This window comes from Bufo gargarizans, chromosome 1 (genome assembly GCF_014858855.1).
Source record: "Bufo gargarizans isolate SCDJY-AF-19 chromosome 1, ASM1485885v1, whole genome shotgun sequence".
Classification (NCBI taxonomy): Eukaryota; Metazoa; Chordata; class Amphibia; order Anura; family Bufonidae; genus Bufo; species Bufo gargarizans.
Genome location: NC_058080.1, coordinates 460,748,113 through 460,766,863, shown reverse-complemented (window position 1 = coordinate 460,766,863; position 18,751 = coordinate 460,748,113). Strand labels below are relative to the sequence as shown.

The following is an 18,751-nucleotide window of genomic DNA, read 5'->3' as shown; positions in this document are numbered from 1 at the left end:
GACAGACAGATATATAGACATACAGATAGATGAGTTGGATAGACATACAGATATATAGATAGACAGATATATAGACATACAGATAGATGAGTTGGATAGACATACAGATATATAGATAGACAGATATATAGACAGACAGATAGATGAGTTGGATAGACATACAGATATATAGATAGACAGATATATAGACAGACAGATAGATAGGAGTTGGATAGACATACAGATATATAGACAGACAGATATATAGGAGTTGGATAGATATATAGACATACAGACAGATATATAGACAGACAGATAGATAGGAGTTGGATAGAGAGATATATAGACAGACAGATACATATATAGACATACAGATATATAGACAGACAGATATATAGACAGACAGATAGATAGGAGTTGGATAGAGAGATATATAGACAGACAGATACATATATAGACATACAGATATATAGACAGACAGATATATAGGAGTTGGATAGATATATAGACATACAGACAGATATATAGACAGACAGATATATAGACATACAGATAGATAGGAGTTGGATAGACAGACAGATATATAGACAGACAGATATATAGACAGACAGATATATAGGAGTTGGATAGATATATAGACAGACAGATATATAGACAGACAGATATATAGACATACAGATAGATAGGAGTTGGATAGACAGACAGATATATAGACAGACAGATATATAGACAGACAGATATATAGGAGTTGGATAGATATATAGACAGACAGATATATAGACAGACAGATATATAGACATACAGATAGATGAGTTGGATAGACAGACAGATATATAGACAGACAGATATATAGACAGACAGATAGATGAGTTGGATAGACATACAGATATATAGACAGACAGATATATAGACAGACAGATAGATAGGAGTTGGATAGAGAGATATATAGACAGACAGATACATATATAGACATACAGATATATAGACAGACAGATACATATATAGACATACAGATATATAGACAGACAGATACATATATAGACATACAGATATATAGACAGACAGATACATATATAGACATACAGATAGACAGGAGTTTGATAGACAGACAGATATATAGACAGATATATAGACAGACAGATATATAGACAGACAGATATATAGACAGACAGATATATAGGAGTTGGATAGATATATAGACAGACAGATATATAGACAGACAGATATATAGACATACAGATAGATGAGTTGGATAGACATACAGATATATAGATAGACAGATATATAGACAGACAGATAGATGAGTTGGATAGACATACAGATATATAGACAGACAGATATATAGACAGACAGATAGATAGGAGTTGGATAGAGAGATATATAGACAGACAGATACATATATAGACATACAGATATATAGACAGACAGATACATATATAGACATACAGATAGACAGGAGTTTGATAGACAGACAGATATATAGACAGACAGACAGATATATAGACAGATAATAGACAGACAGATATATATATATAGACATACAGACAGACAGATATATAGACAGACAGATAGATGAGTTGGATAGACATACAGATATATAGACAGACAGATATATAGACAGACAGATAGATAGGAGTTGGATAGAGAGATATATAGACAGACAGATACATATATAGACATACAGATATATAGACAGACAGATACATATATAGACAGACAGATACATATATAGATAGACAGATAGACAGGAGTTTGATAGACAGACAGATATATAGACAGACAGACAGATATATAGACAGATAATAGACAGACAGATATATATATATAGACATACAGACAGACAGATATATAGACAGACAGAGAGCACAGCCTCCCAGAGTGAGCTGTCCCAGTGCAGCCTGTCGGGGGCGGGGCTGCTGAGTGTCTTCTTTCCGGCTATACATTGCTTGGTCCAATCCCAGCTGTATATGCAAATGTCGGTGTAACCCATGTGAAGTAAAAGGCAGAGACGCCAGCCCAGTGGCCAGTGAGGATACAGCCTCCCGCCTGACTCTGCTCTCTCCACCTGTGTTCCAGTCACTGCGCCCGACATGTCATCTGAAGGGAAGAGCCCCAGCATGCCTACTCCTCTCACCAACCTGGAGGTCAAGTACACCAAGGTAAGTGCAGCCAGCCCTGACTACCCATACTATTCTATACAGAGTCTATTCCTGGGCAGGGGTGCAGGGGTTAACTGCAGCCCCCGAAGGCAAGGGTGCTTATGTAAGTGACCTTTTCTCAACATAAGCAAAACTGGGAATCCCACTTTACAAAACATTGGCCAGCCACCCCCAGGTTCACTCTGGGACACGCTCCTTGTAAAGCGGCCAAGATGCCTTATAAAGATCTTCTATCTGACTGTACAGGGACAGAGATGTAGCAGAGCTAACTTTGTCATCTGACATAACTCACGCAATAGCTGTTGTTTTGCGAGTAAAGCGACAATCTGAGCTCATCTGCAAATAGGAGATCCTGGAATATGAGGCGAGGTATATGTGACAAGTATGTCCCCCTGCCTCAGTAAGCCATGCTAGCTCACACACGCCCGAATATCTTATCTGACTATTGCCCTTGTGTACTTTAGACTCTGAAAGATAGTTTGGAAGTGCAGGCCTGGGAATGGCGGACATTCTTGCAGAATGTAATGCCGCGTTGCATGGCTCAGTAAACACGTATGAGGCTGGCCAAGTACATGTGTGCTATGCTGCTGGTTAAGCTCCATATTTATTCAATTTCTTCTACAGCCCAGATTGCACAATCGCTCTTAAAGGAATACTCCGCAGATGTGGAGGGTTAATGACAAAGTCTCCGTCTAGTCCATACACGTGCCCTAATAGTATAATCTTCAGATTTGATGTTTGACGGTATTAAATAACTGTTCTAAAAAAAGTGAAGTCTTGTTCAGACGGTAAGCTCTGCAGGTAAGGCTACATTCACATCACCGCTCAGCCTTTCCGTTCTCCTGCTCCATTTAGGGGCAGGAGAACGGAAAGGACGGATAAGCACATAACTGACGCCAAACTAAGTCAAACAGAACCTGAGGACCCCATAGACTATAATGGGGTCCGTTATGTTTCCGCTCAGAAGAGCAAAGAGAAAGTTGTGCATGCAGGACTTTTGTCTCCGCTTAAAAATCATCTTCTGAGCGGAAACATAATGGACCCCATTATAGTCTATGGGGTCCTAAGGGCTCCGTTTGACTCAGTTTGGCGTCAGTTATGTGCTTATCCGTCCTTTCCGTTCTCCTGCCCCTAAACAGAGCAGGAGAACGGAAAGGCTGAACGGTGATGTGAACGAAGCCTTAGATACGCTTCTGCTGTTACTGCAGAGCGCGCAGGTTGGACTGACCCACCGGAGTACCAGAGGATCCTCGGACAAAGTATGAAAAAGGGCCCCAAAGGTCTAGCAGAGGATAATTTGACCTGGGAACCACTAACCACCAGATATCCTATTAAATGGTGCTGATGGTAAGTCCTGGATGTGCAAAGATAAAAAAAAAAGCTAGGCTACTTTCACATTAGCGTTTTCAATTCAGCCATTGAAATCAGTCACAGGATTTCAATAACGGAAGAAAAGGCTTCAGCTTTGTCCCCATTCATTGTCAATAGGACAAAACTGAACTGAACGAAACGGAGTCACCAGAATGCATTCCGTTCCGTTTGGTTGTGCTCCTATCGCGATGTGGTGCGGAGCAAGACGGATCCGTCCTGACACACAATGTAAGTCAATGGGGACGGATCCGTTTTCTCTGACGCAATAAAAAACGGATCCGTCTTGAACACCATTGAGAGTGAATAGGGGACAGATCCGTTTTCTATTGTGTCAGAGAAAACTGATCCGTCCCCATTGACTTACATTGTGTGTCAGGACGGATCCGTCTTGCTCCGCACCACATCGCGATAGGAGCACAACCAAACGGAACGTCATGGCTATAGAAGACATAATACAACCGGATCCGTTCATGACGGACGCATACGGTTGTATTATTGTAACGGAAGCGTTTTTGTAGATCCATGACGCTAATGTGAAAGTAGCCTTACTAAGGCTACTTTCACACTTGCGTTCAGAGCGGATCCGTCTGGTGTCTGCACAGACGGATCCGCTCCTATAATGCAGACGATGGGATCCGTTCAGAACGGATCCGTCTGCATTATATTTTAGAAAAAATTCTAAGTGTGAAAGTTGCTCAGACGGATCCGTCCAGACTTTACATTGAAAGTCAATGGGGGACGGATCCGTTTGAAAATTTAGCCATATAGTGTCAAATTCAAACGGATCCGTCCCCATTGACTTACATTGTAAGTCTGGACGGATCCGTTTGCCTCCGCATGGCCAGGCGGACATGCCTCCGCATCCACTCAGAATGCATTAGGGCTGTACGGATCCGTTCGGGCCGCTTGTGAGAGCCTTCAAACGGAACTCACAAGCGGAACCCCGAACGCAAGTGTGAAAGTAGCCTTAAATGGGTTGTGCCATGAAAAATATTCAGAATTTTTCAAACCAGCACCTGGATCTGAATACTTTTGTAATTGCATGGTATTAAAAATGTAGTATAGCCAGTGAGCCATTCAATAAAATGTATCTGTATAGCGCCACCTGCTGTTTATTCTTTCCCTTATTTTTTGGTCCGTCTCCATGAGCTTGTTGAACATGCTCATGTTTAAACTGCCGTATGTTCTGTTAGAAGCTGTGACGGTTACAGGGAGAGAGCTGCAGCAGAAAGGACATGCCCCCTGAGCTGCAGCAGAAAGGACATGCCCCCTGAGCTGCCAGGCTGAAGATAATCTAGCAGAACACTTGGAGCAGTGAACGTGGAGATCTCTGGATCCATGTGAGGTACAGGGCTGGTTCTAGCTGAAAAGGGTCCAAGGCGTAGTACTCTTGGAGCCCATCCACTCCCATTATAATCTAGACCTGCTCCTCCCACGTCTTGAAATCTCATGAAGGTGCATATCATATCATCCATTTATTTGCTCCTGCGCCATCTGTTCCCTTCTGTGGCACTGACATCATAAACCCTTTCAGCACTATCCATGATGACGCCAATGCCCACAGAAGGGAACAGATGGCGCAGGTGGAAACAGATTGGAGATATGCATCTGTGCGAGATTTCAAGCGCTGGGTTTCTGACATTAGGTTCACCACTTTTTGATCCACTTCCGATTTTGGCTTCCAAAACTGTATCAGGGGACATGACCGTGTGCCACACCCTAAACATTTTTTGTCTAAGGCCTAGTTCACACGAACGTTTTTTTTTTTGCGGGTGTAAGGGCCGTTTTTTTGTGCTCCGTATACGGAACCATTCATTTGAATGGTTCCGCAAAAAAAACGGAATGTGTTCCGTATGCATTCCGTTTCCGTATTTCCGTTTTTCCGTTCCGTTGAAAGATAGAGCTTGTCCTATATTTGGCCGTAAATCACGGGTCGTGGCTCCATTCAAGTCATGGGGTCCGCAAAAAAAACTGAACACATACGGAAATGCATCCGTATGTCTTCCGTTTCCGTTCCGTTTTTTCTGAACCATCTATTGAAAATGTTATGGCCAGCCCAATTTTTTCTATGTAATTACTGTATACTGTACATGGCATACGGAAAAACGGAACGGAAAGGAAACGGAAACAAAAAACGGAAAAGCGGATCCGTGAAAAACGGACCGCAAAACACTGAAAAAGCCATACGTTCGTGTGAACTAGGCCTAAGGGTACTTGCACACCTGCGGCAGAGGATTCCGTCGCCGGAACTGCCTGCCGGAGCCTTCAAAACGTATGCAAGCTGATGGCATTTGTAAGACTGATCAGGATACTAATCCGTATGACAAATGCATTGAAATTCCGGAGCCGTCTCTCTAGTGTCATCCGGAAAAACAGATCCGGCATTTATTTATTTTTCACATTTTTTGCAGTCTGAGCATGAGCAGATCGGAAGGACGGATCTGTTTTGCCGGAACACTCGGGGCCAGATCCGGCATTAAAGCATTTCAATGTGAAAACATTTCGGATCTGGCAAGTGTTCTGGAATCTTGAACGGAGATAAAACCGCAGCATGCTGTGTTATTATCTCCGTCCTGAACAGTCAAAAAGACTGAACTGAAGACGTCCTGATGCATCCTGAACGGATTGCTCTCCATTCAGAATGCATGGGGATATGCCTGAGCAGTTCTTTTCCGGTATTGAGCCCCTAGGACGGAACTCTATACCGGAAAAGAATAACGCTAGTGTGAAAGTACCCTAAAGCTAGGTCTACACGACGACATTTGTCGCGCAACATTTTGTTGCACTAATGTCGCGCAACAATTTTTATAATGGCAGTCTATGGTGTCGCACTGCAACATGCTGCGACTTCAACGGATTGCTGCGACTGTTGCATCGCAGTCGCAGCATGTCGCATGTTGCAGTGCGACACCATAGACTGCCATTATAAAAATTGTTGCGCGACATTAGTGCAACAAAATGTTGCGCGACAAATGTTGTCGTGTAGATCTAGCCTAATACTTGTTAAATCCATATAAAACATACTCCTAATTAGAGACCGTGTTTTCGAGAAATCAAAGGATTTCATTTCTAGCTATGGTGAATGGTGCAGGGCAAAGGTGCTGATTTGCAGAGTCTAGGTGTGGCAGCCTTGGACGGGTATCAAGCGTCCTCTAGAAGTATAGCTCAGAATTCACCTTTCCTCCACTCTCCTGCAATGCCATGGACAAAATGGGCAGGAAGATAAAAATCTTCTCCATTTAAATACACTTTTTGTTTTTAGCATAGATCATCAATATCAGACTGGCTCCCGACACGGCCTCTGATCAGCTGGTTGAAGGGGTTGCTGCACTGTTTAGCTCTACCCCGTCTAGCATTCAGGTGAATGGGATGAGCAGGTGTAGTTACTCTGCACCCCCGCTAGAGCCTACTGTAGATGGCATGCACTTAAACAGTGCAGAGGACGTAGTGCTTGCACAGGCGTTGCGACCCCTTCAAACAGCTACTCAGACCCCTGCTGATCTAATATTGATCACCTATTCAGAGGATAGGTCATACATATCATAGCACTGAACAACTCTTTAATTTTATGGCTTAAAGGGAATCTGTCACCTGGTTTGAGCATATTCAGCTGTCACCGTTGGCATGTACAATAAACGACCTTATTTCCTGCAGTGGTCTTCTTTCTTTTGTTAAAATAGAACGCATGCCTAGTGACACTTTTGAAGCTGTTGCCCTCAGGAGCTATTTGATCGCACAGGCGCAGGCAGTCGGCGGTACTGCACCTGCGCGAGATTTCCAGCGGCCGAAAGAAAGAAGCCAAGGGTGTAGCTTGAATGTATTAGTTGACGTAGCGGAGGGGAGTAGCGCCGTTGACCTCGGCTGTGGGACGATATTTAATAATGAGTAGGCGTGCTTGGGCTCGCAATTAAGGTGGACTGGGCACTACAGGGGGCGTTACTGGGCTCAAGAGAATACCGCCCCTCTGGGCACCTTCGAGGTTCATTTGCATATTACAAAAAGCACTTTTTTATCAAAATTAAACCATGAAGAGAAGAAAGAAGACCACTGCAGGAAATAGGGTAGGTTATTGTACATGCCAACGGTGACAGCTGAATATGCTGAACCAGGAGACAGATTCCCTTTAAAGGGGTTGTGTCAGTTCAGCAAGTGGCATTTATCATGTAGAGAAAGTTAATACAAGGCACTTACTAATGTACTGTGATTGTCCATATTGCCTCCTTTGCCGGCTGGATTCATTTTCCATCACATTATACGTGGTCGTTTCCATGGTTACGACCACCCTTCAATCCATGAGTAGTGGCCGTGCTTGCACACTATTGGAAAAAGTGCTGGTCTCTCTGGTGACCGGGACCGTGGGAGCGTACACAGGCTTTTTTCTATAGTGTGCAAGCACGGCCGCCACTGATGGATTGCAGGGTGGTTGTAACCATGGAAACAAGCAGCCTATAATGTGATGGAAAATTTAATCCAGCCAGCAAAGGAGACAATATGGACAATAACAATACATTAGTAAGTGTCCTGTATTAACTTTATCTACATGAGAAATGCTATTTGCTGAACTGTGACACAACCCCTTTAAGGGCAGCCTAAGATGCACCAAATTTATTAAGAGGCGTCCACCTCTTAATTCATTTGCCTCATTGCACCCCAGTGCACTTTAAGAATATGCCATAGGTTCAGTCTGTACCAATTCAGAGAAGCCACAGGCAAGGAGGCTCACGGCCACTCACGGCAAGGAAATAGCAATGCTTCTATTATTGATATCTCTTCATGTAAGGGACTCTATTGATATATCCCATGATCACAATTACTAGTGAGGGCCATGAGAAAGCATCATGTCCTTTATCTACTATCTTAGGGGATCACACAGCGGTCCTACAAATGGCACCTTCCTTATTAAATACACTATTCATCTGAAAAGTGAATCATTTAGGCACAGATATAATCTTGATCTATTCTACAATGTAGTCTACTAACTACAGTACTTGTTCAGTGATATATAACTGACAGATAATTATATGGATTCACAAGCCAATCGAAGGATACAAATCTGAAGTTTTGGAAAAATTTGATTCACCGCAAAGCCGAATTTCCTCGCGCTTCGTGGTAACGACACCATTTTTCCTAAAACGATGGCCTAAAATAAAATAAAAATGATACTCACCTCATCCACTAGATCACGGAGTGGACGTCCGGTCCATTGTGATTGAAGAAAACCCACCAAAGGACCAGTGGCGAGCGTGATGACATCACAGAACGATCACGCTGGTCGCGCACAGTGAGGTCAATCAAGACGGAGAGGATGGCCTCTTCGCGATCAAGTGGATGAGGTCAGTATAATTTTTATTTTTTCTAACCCCAGAGTTGTCATCTGAATGTGAGTCTCAGATGCCGTGGTCAGAGTTGAACGCGGCATCTGAGGGGTTAAATGGCAGGGGTGGCGTGATCGCCACTCACCGTGATTGCGCTTGCTCCATACAATGAAAAAACGATTTGTGACAAAGTCATTCATAAAGAATCGAATTTCTTGAAGTTCGGCAAAGCTGGCGGATCAAATTTTTCAAAACTTTGCTGAACATTAATTATAATGTCACTTTGCCGAAGAGTAAAGAAACCTGACCTGAGGAGAGGACCCGTCACCGCTCCTGACAGGTCTGTTTTAGTAACTACATGAATTCCCCAGGTAATAACGGGTCTGGAGCATCTATTCTTAGGATTAGGCTTGAGCGAATCGAGCTTCAGACCATTGAGCCGAAGTCGATTCGTTCACAAACTTCGCTTGAAATGCTGTTTCCTTACAGCATTAAAATGTATTGGCTCTATGGAGGAAACCTCGCCCGAAGTTGCATGAGACTTCGGTGAATGACTTGGGTATTCCTATCTTATTTAAAAACATTTTAAGGTACCAGCCAGTATCAAACCCGACTTCGGTTTGCTATTTCAAAATGTTTTCAAATCCTCAGATAGTAATAAGATAAGTCATTTCCTGATGTCTCGCACAACTTTGGGCGAGAGAAAGTTTTCCTCCACGGAGCCAATACATTTTAATGCTGTACGGAAACAAGATTTCAAAGTTTTTGACCAAATTGACTTCGGATCTGTGATCCAAAGGTCAATTCGCTCAAGCCTACCATTCATTTATTATTCCTTCTAGAAGTTTATGAATGAATTACTAGCAGCCTGCAATGAAGGTCCAGATGGGTGTTACCAGTTGGGGTCTCTGTAGCACTGATTGGATAATGTCAGACTGTGTGGGGACACCCTCCCGACTGGTAACACCCAGCTGGACCTTCATTGCAGACTTCTGGTAATTTATTCATACCTTCTAGAAGAATAGTAAAGGAATGGTGCAACATAAAGCAATATGAATAGATGCTCCGGAATTGGTATTTACATGGGGAATGCATGTAGTTACTACTAAAGACATGTCAGGAGAGGATATGGGTTCTCTTTGACGCCTGGTTCACACTTGAGCGTATTTGATACGTGCATTTTACGCACATTTTTTGTCGGACGTTTTCCGGGCGCGTTTTTGGAAATGGGAAACGCACGTTCTTGCAATTGACCACAGAGGCACGAGTCTATGGGCGCGACAATGCGCCCCAAAGAAGCTCCTGTACTTCTTTGGGCGTAGGGCATTTTACAGCGCATTCGTACGCGTTGTAAAACGCGCAGGTGAGATCCATACCCATAGGGAAACATGGGTTTTCGCCTGTTGAGCGTTTTACAGCACGTAGGAACGCGATGTAAAACGCTCAGGTGTGAACCAGGCCTGAGATTTGAGCACACAACTCAGTCTTCTTCTGAGGGTACAAGACGCAGGTTGTTGTGGTTGTGGCACATCTTGTAAGATACAATTTAGTAATACGCATTTAATATTACACATCAGCAGACCTCATCGTCTAGACCAGGGGTAGGCAACCTCCGTCTCCCAGCTGTTGTGAAACTACAATTCCCAGCATGCTCCATTCATTTATATGAGAGTTCTTAGAAAAGCAGAGCAAGTATGCATACTGGGAGTTGTAGTTTCACAACAGCAGCTGGGAGCCGGAGGTTGCCTACCCCTGGTCTAGACAATACTGTCATTCACACAGTAGCAAACAGCGATGCCTCTGTCTAAGGCCTCTTGCACACAAACGTATTTTCTTTCCGTGTCCGTTCATTTATTTTTATTTTTATTTTTGCGGACCGTATACAGAACCATTCATTTGAATGGGTCCGCAAAAAAAACGGAAGTTACTCCGTGCGCATTCCATTTCCGTATTTCCGTTCTGCAACAAAAATAGAACATGTCCTATTATTGTCCGCATTACGGACAAGGAATAGGACTGTTCTATTAGAGGGCTGTTCTGTTCCGCAAAATACGGAATGCACACGGACGTCACCCGTATTTTCTGCGGACCGCAAAATACATGCGGTCGTGTGCATGAGGCCTAAGACAACGTGACCGTCCTTCATCTGCATGACCAAGGCAGGTCAGTCTGGAGGTCCTGGAGCTGAGTGTGGGATGAAATGAGCACAGTGTGTGCTTGATATCCCGGCAGACCTACTGTACAACTCACTTCACTGTGTCATCCACATTATTTCTAAATGCACTGGAAATAATAAAAGGAAATGTAACTTAAGTCTGTGACCCGGCAATTCTCACTAATCAAGGCAACGCTTCCTGTGGTTTTTCAAGCAATTTCCTTTGAAATAAATAAGTAACTTGCCATGCATGGAAGACTCAATATGTGACCATATACAGAGGGTCACAGCATGGCGGCTGCATAATGAGGCAAAGTAAACCCTGCCTACTCACATCTGAGGGTAATATGTGACTTCTGGCAAGGCTCCTTCAGTATCACAGCCAAGAAGTGCCTTTTTACAATAATCACTACCAAAAAAAGTTCCTAGGGTTGTTTGAGTATTTAAGACCCTGTCTGATTACATTTTCACTACAGAGGAGTGCAATTACATGGAATTATCACCTCACGGTGACAGGAGTTTATGCTCAGATTTAATTATGTCTATATTTCACAATTCATATTCAATAAAATATGTTTACAAAAATCTCTTTGAGCCCTAATTTTGGAAGGTTTATGCTAAGCTGACCGTACACCTAGGGGTCATTTACCAAACTGGTGTAAAGTAGAACTGGCTTAGTTGCCCATAGCAACCAATCAGATTCCACCTTTCATTTTCCAATGAAGCTGTCAAAATGAAAGGTGGAATCTGATGGTCGTCATATGTCTCTGTGCAGGGGCCAAAGAGGAGATCTGGTAGATCCTGTTAAGGAAGCCATACATATTAGTCTAAAATCGATTATTTCAATGAAAGCAACCTCTCATTGGGTAAAATGCAACAATAAATGATGACAGCTGATGACAGATCGTCATTGTTTGGAAAGACAGAAGATCGTTTGATAGACAAAAAGAGCTTTCATTAAAAAAAACACATAGATCATGGACAAGAGATCATTTTATGAAAGAGCATTCCCAGGGAGATCATGTCACTATCTCATCTGTCCGGGCTCCAGCGGCGCAATCTTCGGCACTGCTCTGTGGTGCCCCCTGGTGACGCGACAGGATGCAATATACTGTTTCTCCTCAGTTGCTCTACTCCTATGGACTAGAGCAGGGATGGCCAACCTGAGGCTCTCCAGCTGTTGAAAAACTACAACTCTCAGCATGCCCAGACTGCCTACAGCTATCGGCCTACAGAAGGGCATGGTGGGAGTTGTAGTTTTACAACAGCTGGAGAGCCACAGGTTGGCCATCCCTGGACTAGAGTTTCTGACTAATGAAGTGTCGAGTCATGGACTTAGTTTGGTACTGCATTGTTCGTCTGGTTCTGATCTTGGCTTGTCATCTGACCACTCTCTGTTTCTTTTGGTACTGCATAGCCTGTTATGCATGACCCTGCTTTTGTGTTGTTTTGTCTCTTAGTGTTTGTCTGTTTCTGCACCTTAGTAGTATAGGGACTGTCGACCTAGTTGCGGTCTTGCTACCTAGGTCTTGTACTGCAAGTAGGTAGGGAAAGCTGGCTGGGTTTTAGGTCAAGGGCTCACTGTCCCTACCTACAGGCATTACAGATCATTTGTCCTTCACCCAGTGTCAACTTGACACTTTGAATAACTAAAACGGCTAATATGGACTAAGCCATCAGACAACGTCTATTTAATGTGTTTGACTAGCTTTACATCAGGAAACTTGCTTACAGAAAGGCCTTCCTGAAGTCATATGACCTATCCAGAGGATAGGTCATCATTTAAAAAGTATTGGAAAAACCCTTTAAGTTTAAAAAACATAACTGTCATCTAGGTATGTACCGATCACACATATTATGGGACAATTGAGCCATCCTTGTGGACATTAGATGGCTAACCACGTCAATTTCGACAAATTGTGACAAGCTTTAAGCATTCACTCACATGCTAGACCAGGGATCATCAACCTTCGGCACTCCAGATGCAGTGAAACTACCACTCCCAGCATGCAAACATGCTCTGCTGTTCTTCTAACTCACATACATGTACAAGTAAATGAAATATTCTGGGAGCTGTAGTATCTGAACAGCTGGAGTGCCGGGGGTTACTGATCCCTGTGCTAAACCCTAACTGGACAAAACTTTGCCATATACAGAATTACAGAGATACATATACTGTTTTGCAATTCTTGGCAGACAGGTTACAGCGCTGATACCATATCACAGTATATTAATCGGGATTGCTTTTTTCCCACGCAGATCTTTATTAACAACGAATGGCATAACTCAGTCAGTGGCAAGAAATTTGGTGTCTTCAACCCAGCCACAGGAGAAAAGATATGTGATATAGAAGAAGGAGATAAGGTAAGGAACATATACTGTCGATTCTACTTTTTTCTAGGTGAATTAGAACATTGTTTTTTGCCATTACAATGATCTCAAACGAAATCTGTCACCATGATGCTGGACTTTTATCTGCAGTAAGGCTAGGTCTACACAACAACATTTAGTCGCGCGACAGATAGGGCGCAACAATGCGCGACATTTTGTTGCACCAATGTCGCGCGACAATTTTTATAATGGCAGTCTATGGTGTCGCACCGCAACATGCGACATACTGCGACGCAACAGTCGCAGAAAAATCCATCTCAACATGTTGCATGTTGCAGTGCGACACCATAGACTGCTATTATAAAAATTGTCGCGTGACATTGGTGCAACAAAATGTCGCGCGACAAATGTCGTCGTGTAGACCTAGCCTAAAATGTGAGTAGTACTGCACATACAGAGTCCCGATTGCTATATATTATTTTTTTCTTACTGCCCCCACGTTCCCCCTTTATCAGCACTCAAAGCTTTACTGAAATGCATAGTCAGGACTGCTGTGCATGCGCCATTGTAACTGAGAGGACAGATGTGCATGTGCACAACAGTCCTGACTATGTATTTCAGAGTAGCTTTTAAAGGCTGAACATGGAGGCAGTAGGAAAATAAAAAGTGGCGATCTAGACCCATTATCTGCACTACCACTCGCGTATTACTGCAGATAATAGTCGCAGTGACAGATTCCCTTTAAAGGGAGTTTCCATCTATTTTGTAATGGCCCCTAGCATGGATCACCTAATGAAAAATACATACACTTACCTGATCCCCACCACCCTGGGTTGAGTTGGGTATGGACATGATCATGTTAACAGATACTAAACCAATGACTGCCTCAGCAGTGATATGTCTCCAACAGTACTATATATATTACGTATATGTATTATGCAATTTTTTGATACAGAAAAACAATTGCCAGTACAGCTCTATGTTTTTACACCAGCTATACCCAGCTGGTGCAGGGGAGATGCAGTATTACATGGTGACCATTCAGATTAATGGTTAGAGTTCTTCAGAGCAGGAGCTATTTTCACAGGGCAACTCTCTATTGTGATGTATATAGGGGTTCCCAAGCTTGAAACCTTCCTCTCTGACATCCATATGTCATAAAATATCTTTATTAGTCAACCCCTTTAAGGGTTCATTCACACGTCCGTAATTTGGGTCCGCATTCGTTCCACAATTTGCAGACCCATTCACTTTTAATGGGGCTGGAATGGATGCGAGTCCGCATTTCCGGGATCCGAATCCTCATTTTTGGGAAATGCATACGTTTTTTTGGGATCAAATTTATCGGGATCCGCAATTCCGTTCCTGTAAAAAATTAGAACATGTCCACCAGAAAAGGCATTTTCTATTAAAGTGTCTGTGATGTGTGGTCCGCAAATTGCGGATCGCACATTGCAGGTGAATGTGTTTTGCGGATCCGCAAAACACTTACAGACGTGTGAATGGACCCTAATAAGAAAATAGTCACTCTGCAGATACAAACAATCAATCAGTGTTGGACTTTACCCTTTTAGAGTCAGTATTCTCTGAAAGAAATCACCCTCCAACCCAGAGGCTTAAAGGATAACTGTCATATTTTCATTTTTAAAAAATCTATTTTAGAATATGTTACTGCTGCAGCAGCATTATGCATAAAGCAATCTTTAGTTTCTTCACTTACCGCTGTTTTCCTTGAGTTTTTCCCTTAGGGTACTTTCAGGAAAACTGTGAAAAAAAATACAAGACAGATCCGTCTATCCGCATGACAAGCGGAGAGACGGATCCGTTCTTGCAATGCATTTGTGCGACGGATTCGCATCTGGATCCGTCTCACAAATGCTTTTAGTCACATGCAGATCGGCAGATCCTGCAGGCAGTTCCGACGACGGAACTTCTTGCCGGATCACACTGACGCAAGTGTGAAAGTACCCTTAGTTACAGCTGTTTTGAATCCTACATTATGAGGATCTTCTCAAGATGGCTCCTCTGCCAGTTCTCTGAGGCCAAAACTGCATTCCCCCAGGTCACATACAAACTTGCTGTAGCCAGCAGCTTCCTGCCAGCCAATCAGATTGGAATACTGAGAGACACGCCTCCTCACTCTGAAGCCTAATGCAGGCATGCAGTGTGAAGGACCGCCCCTCTGTCTTTCTAGCCGGAGACAGATGAGCCATAGCAACGGTCTTTTAAGGGAGCAATGGATAGGGACAGGAGACATTAATGAAAGCTGTTATTATAAGGTTATTACAGATCTTTTGCCTAGCTCTAATAAACTAGCAAATAAAATAAAATATGACAGTTATCCTTTAAGTTGAGGACCCTGGGTCCCGGGTTTAGTCAGACAGTTAAGATTTCTATTGCTTAAACTAATGCTCCTTTGCTCCTAGGAAGATGTAAATAAAGCTGTGAAAGCGGCAAGAGAAGCATTCCAGTACGGATCACCATGGCGCAGAATGGATGCTTCAGAGAGGGGTAAACTGTTGAATAAGTTAGCAGCCCTCATCGAACGGGACATCTTGATTCTAAGCGTAAGTGATTTTCATGTGACAACACAAACATTTTATTCTTTTCTAATATGGCACATTTAGAAGTTCCGCTTAAAATAACTTGAAGAATTGGACCTTTTTCAGACATTGGAGTCAATTGATGCAGGAAAGACTTTCACCTCATCCTACTTTGCAGACATACCAGGAGCTCTTAAGTCCCTGCGCTACTGTGCAGGCTGGGCAGACAAAAACTGTGGCCGTACAATACCTATGGGTATGCTGTGTTAACGCTGTGTCATGTCTTCCAGAATGAAGAATTGAATTGTTTTCAATAACAAACCATAACTTCTTTTACTTATAGATGGAGATTACTTTACTTTCACAAGACATGAACCTGTTGGAGTATGTGGTCAAATAATCCCTGTAAGTGAGTTATACAAGCAACAGCCGTATTTAATAATGGTCAAATGAGGGGCGTACATAGAAATCATGGGGCCCCATAGCAAAACATAGAATTGGGCTCCTGCACACGACCGTATGTATTTTAGGAGGAGGACACAGGACTGGGGCCAGTATTTATCTCTCTACTGTTACTGGTAATGCAGCGTGTATTCAGGTCAGAAAGGGCCCCCTAACCTCAGGGGCCCCATAGCCAGTGCGTGGTCTGCCTATATTGATGGTACACCACTGGTCAAATGCATACAGAAGGTTTTCAAAGACATTCCAGCTTTCATGTGCCAAATGCAGATTTTGAAATTGCTTATTTTGGCTGGTTTGAGATAAACTGAGTTGGCTCTTCAGTCTTGTGTTAAGGCCCCTATCCACGTTCTTTTTTGTTAGAGGAACCTACCTAAAACAGCAGGTTCAGCCAACAATCTCATGTGTAAGCAGAGTTCCTAACTGAATTTTTTTGCCCGATACTTTTGTTCTTCGAGGAGATAAGCCACTGCCAGAAGTGTCTGTCAGTGGATCTCTCCTCTCTCTCCGCTGACAACAATTACACACTTGGCCCAAACAAACTGTGTATGTGTATGGAGGAGTTCGAAGAGACCGCTACACCCCTAATCTCACCCCATGTCCCATCTTTTAGAAACCGTGCAAGAGGAGGCAAATGTAAGGTAGTACCAGAAGAATGCAGGAACAGACTGTACATAGGGTTTGTGGACTATATTCAGAGACATTTCTAAGCAAGGGTGCAATAGCTGCCTTCTCAAACAGCTGATCGACAGGGGTCCCGGGTGTTGGACCCCCACCGATCAGATGCTGATGATCTATACAGAAGATAGATCATCAGTAAGAAAAAGCTATAGAACCCCTTAGAATTTAGAAAATGAAATATACACCTGCTGTGAGATCTGTAGATGTTGTGTAGATTTGCTCCATCCACATTTGCACTTTTTTCTGGCCTAAACTCAATAAATGTGTTAGACTGATAGAGACCGCACCCGTGTCCAGTTAACCGCACCCACCTTTCTTACCACATACCACGTTTGGTGAGAAGTAATAAAAGTTGCAAATATACACAAACATAAGGGTGCAAATAATTTGATAAATTCTCCCCCATACATTGCGTACATGCAGATACTCTTGTTATACACATACACCCACGCTCTACCTATGGAAAGGTTTACTCACTACACAGATATACACAACTGTCACAAGTACTATATACAGTACCTGCAACATTTTTTCCATATCTATTTCACATTCAGGCAGACACACATACTGGGCCTTTACCTCTAATGGGGGAGAGGAGATGTGTAGGTAATGGGCTGTGCAAGTAGTCTGCCACAGAAGGAGAAGCATCACAATAGGCAGAAGCTAAAAAGCAAGTCTGTTTTTTATGTCTTATAAGAGTTTGTCGGAAACTGGATCCACTGGTTGCTATTCAGTGTTATACACGTTGGCTTTTTACACATAATACTGTTGCCAAGTGCTACTGCCCTTCGTGTGTGCTGTATGGGTACATTTTTAGACATGTCTGTATTACTGCATGCTGCCTTTTTTTAGTACAAACCTCTCAGCGGTGGGCTATTTTCTACCTCATCCCTGCTTTGAATCTCTAGGTCATGGGTGGTTTTCTTAGGATGGGATTACACCTAGACTTTTTGTAGCACTACTTCTTGATTTTAACTATTGAGCTACAGCTGTAGTCTTAAGCAGTAAATTCAGTAGCATGAAATCTTGTGCCAACAGAGGTCAATCAAAAGCACAAAATTTTTTTTGGGTGTAGCCTAAGCCTAAGAATTTGATGCCAGTGGTGGTAGGCTGATAGCATCAGCTGCTAGAGTGAAAGAGACAAAAAAAATAATCATAATTACTGTTCTGCTCCTTCAATTCTGACGCCAGAGACATCCGTTTTTGGGTGCATAATAACAAATGCGGTCCTGAGTCAAGAGACCACTGGTCATCTGCACTAAACCACTGGACACTAAACCACTAGATTTGGTTTGATCACGAGTAGGCCCCTAATTATTACCGGAAAGAGATAAATAACGAAAAAATACCGACCCACAAGGAGCCATAAATGTTGCCAAAAAATGGAACCATAATCTTCACAAAGTGAAAATCGATAAGCTTTATTGATAACACATAACAATTACATACATGATGGTAAAAGGCAGAACAAAGGTGGAACACAAAGATGAGGAACAGGACCCAAGGGGGGTCCGAGAGGTCAGCACACCGACAAGCAAGGAAAAGAATACAAGATGGTAAACACCAAGACACCTCAGAATAATAAGCCCTAAAAATGCTACAATGGAGGCAAATATGAGGATAAAAAGACTTGGTGATTAAAAAAGTTAATGAGCATACCCTGAATGGTGTGTCGATCTCTCAGCCACCTCTCAGCCATAAGACATGAGGTTAGGCAGGTTTAGTAAACTAGTACATTATTTGACCTTGACATAAAAA

General features: G+C 42.8%; 1 protein-coding gene across 1 annotated transcript in view; it reads left to right on the top strand.

Moving 5' to 3' along the window:
* Window positions 1-1,980: 1,980 nt before the first annotated feature.
* ALDH1A1 (aldehyde dehydrogenase 1 family member A1) overlaps window positions 1,981-18,751 on the top strand; it is a 42,227-nt gene continuing 25,456 nt past the window's right edge. Inside the window, exons 1-5 of the mRNA XM_044272975.1 lie at window positions 1,981-2,138; window positions 13,239-13,343; window positions 15,737-15,877; window positions 15,980-16,109; window positions 16,197-16,258. Coding sequence (XP_044128910.1) covers window positions 2,070-2,138; window positions 13,239-13,343; window positions 15,737-15,877; window positions 15,980-16,109; window positions 16,197-16,258 — 507 coding nt within the window. The 5' untranslated portion in view covers window positions 1,981-2,069. The remainder of the gene's footprint in view (window positions 2,139-13,238; window positions 13,344-15,736; window positions 15,878-15,979; window positions 16,110-16,196; window positions 16,259-18,751) is intronic.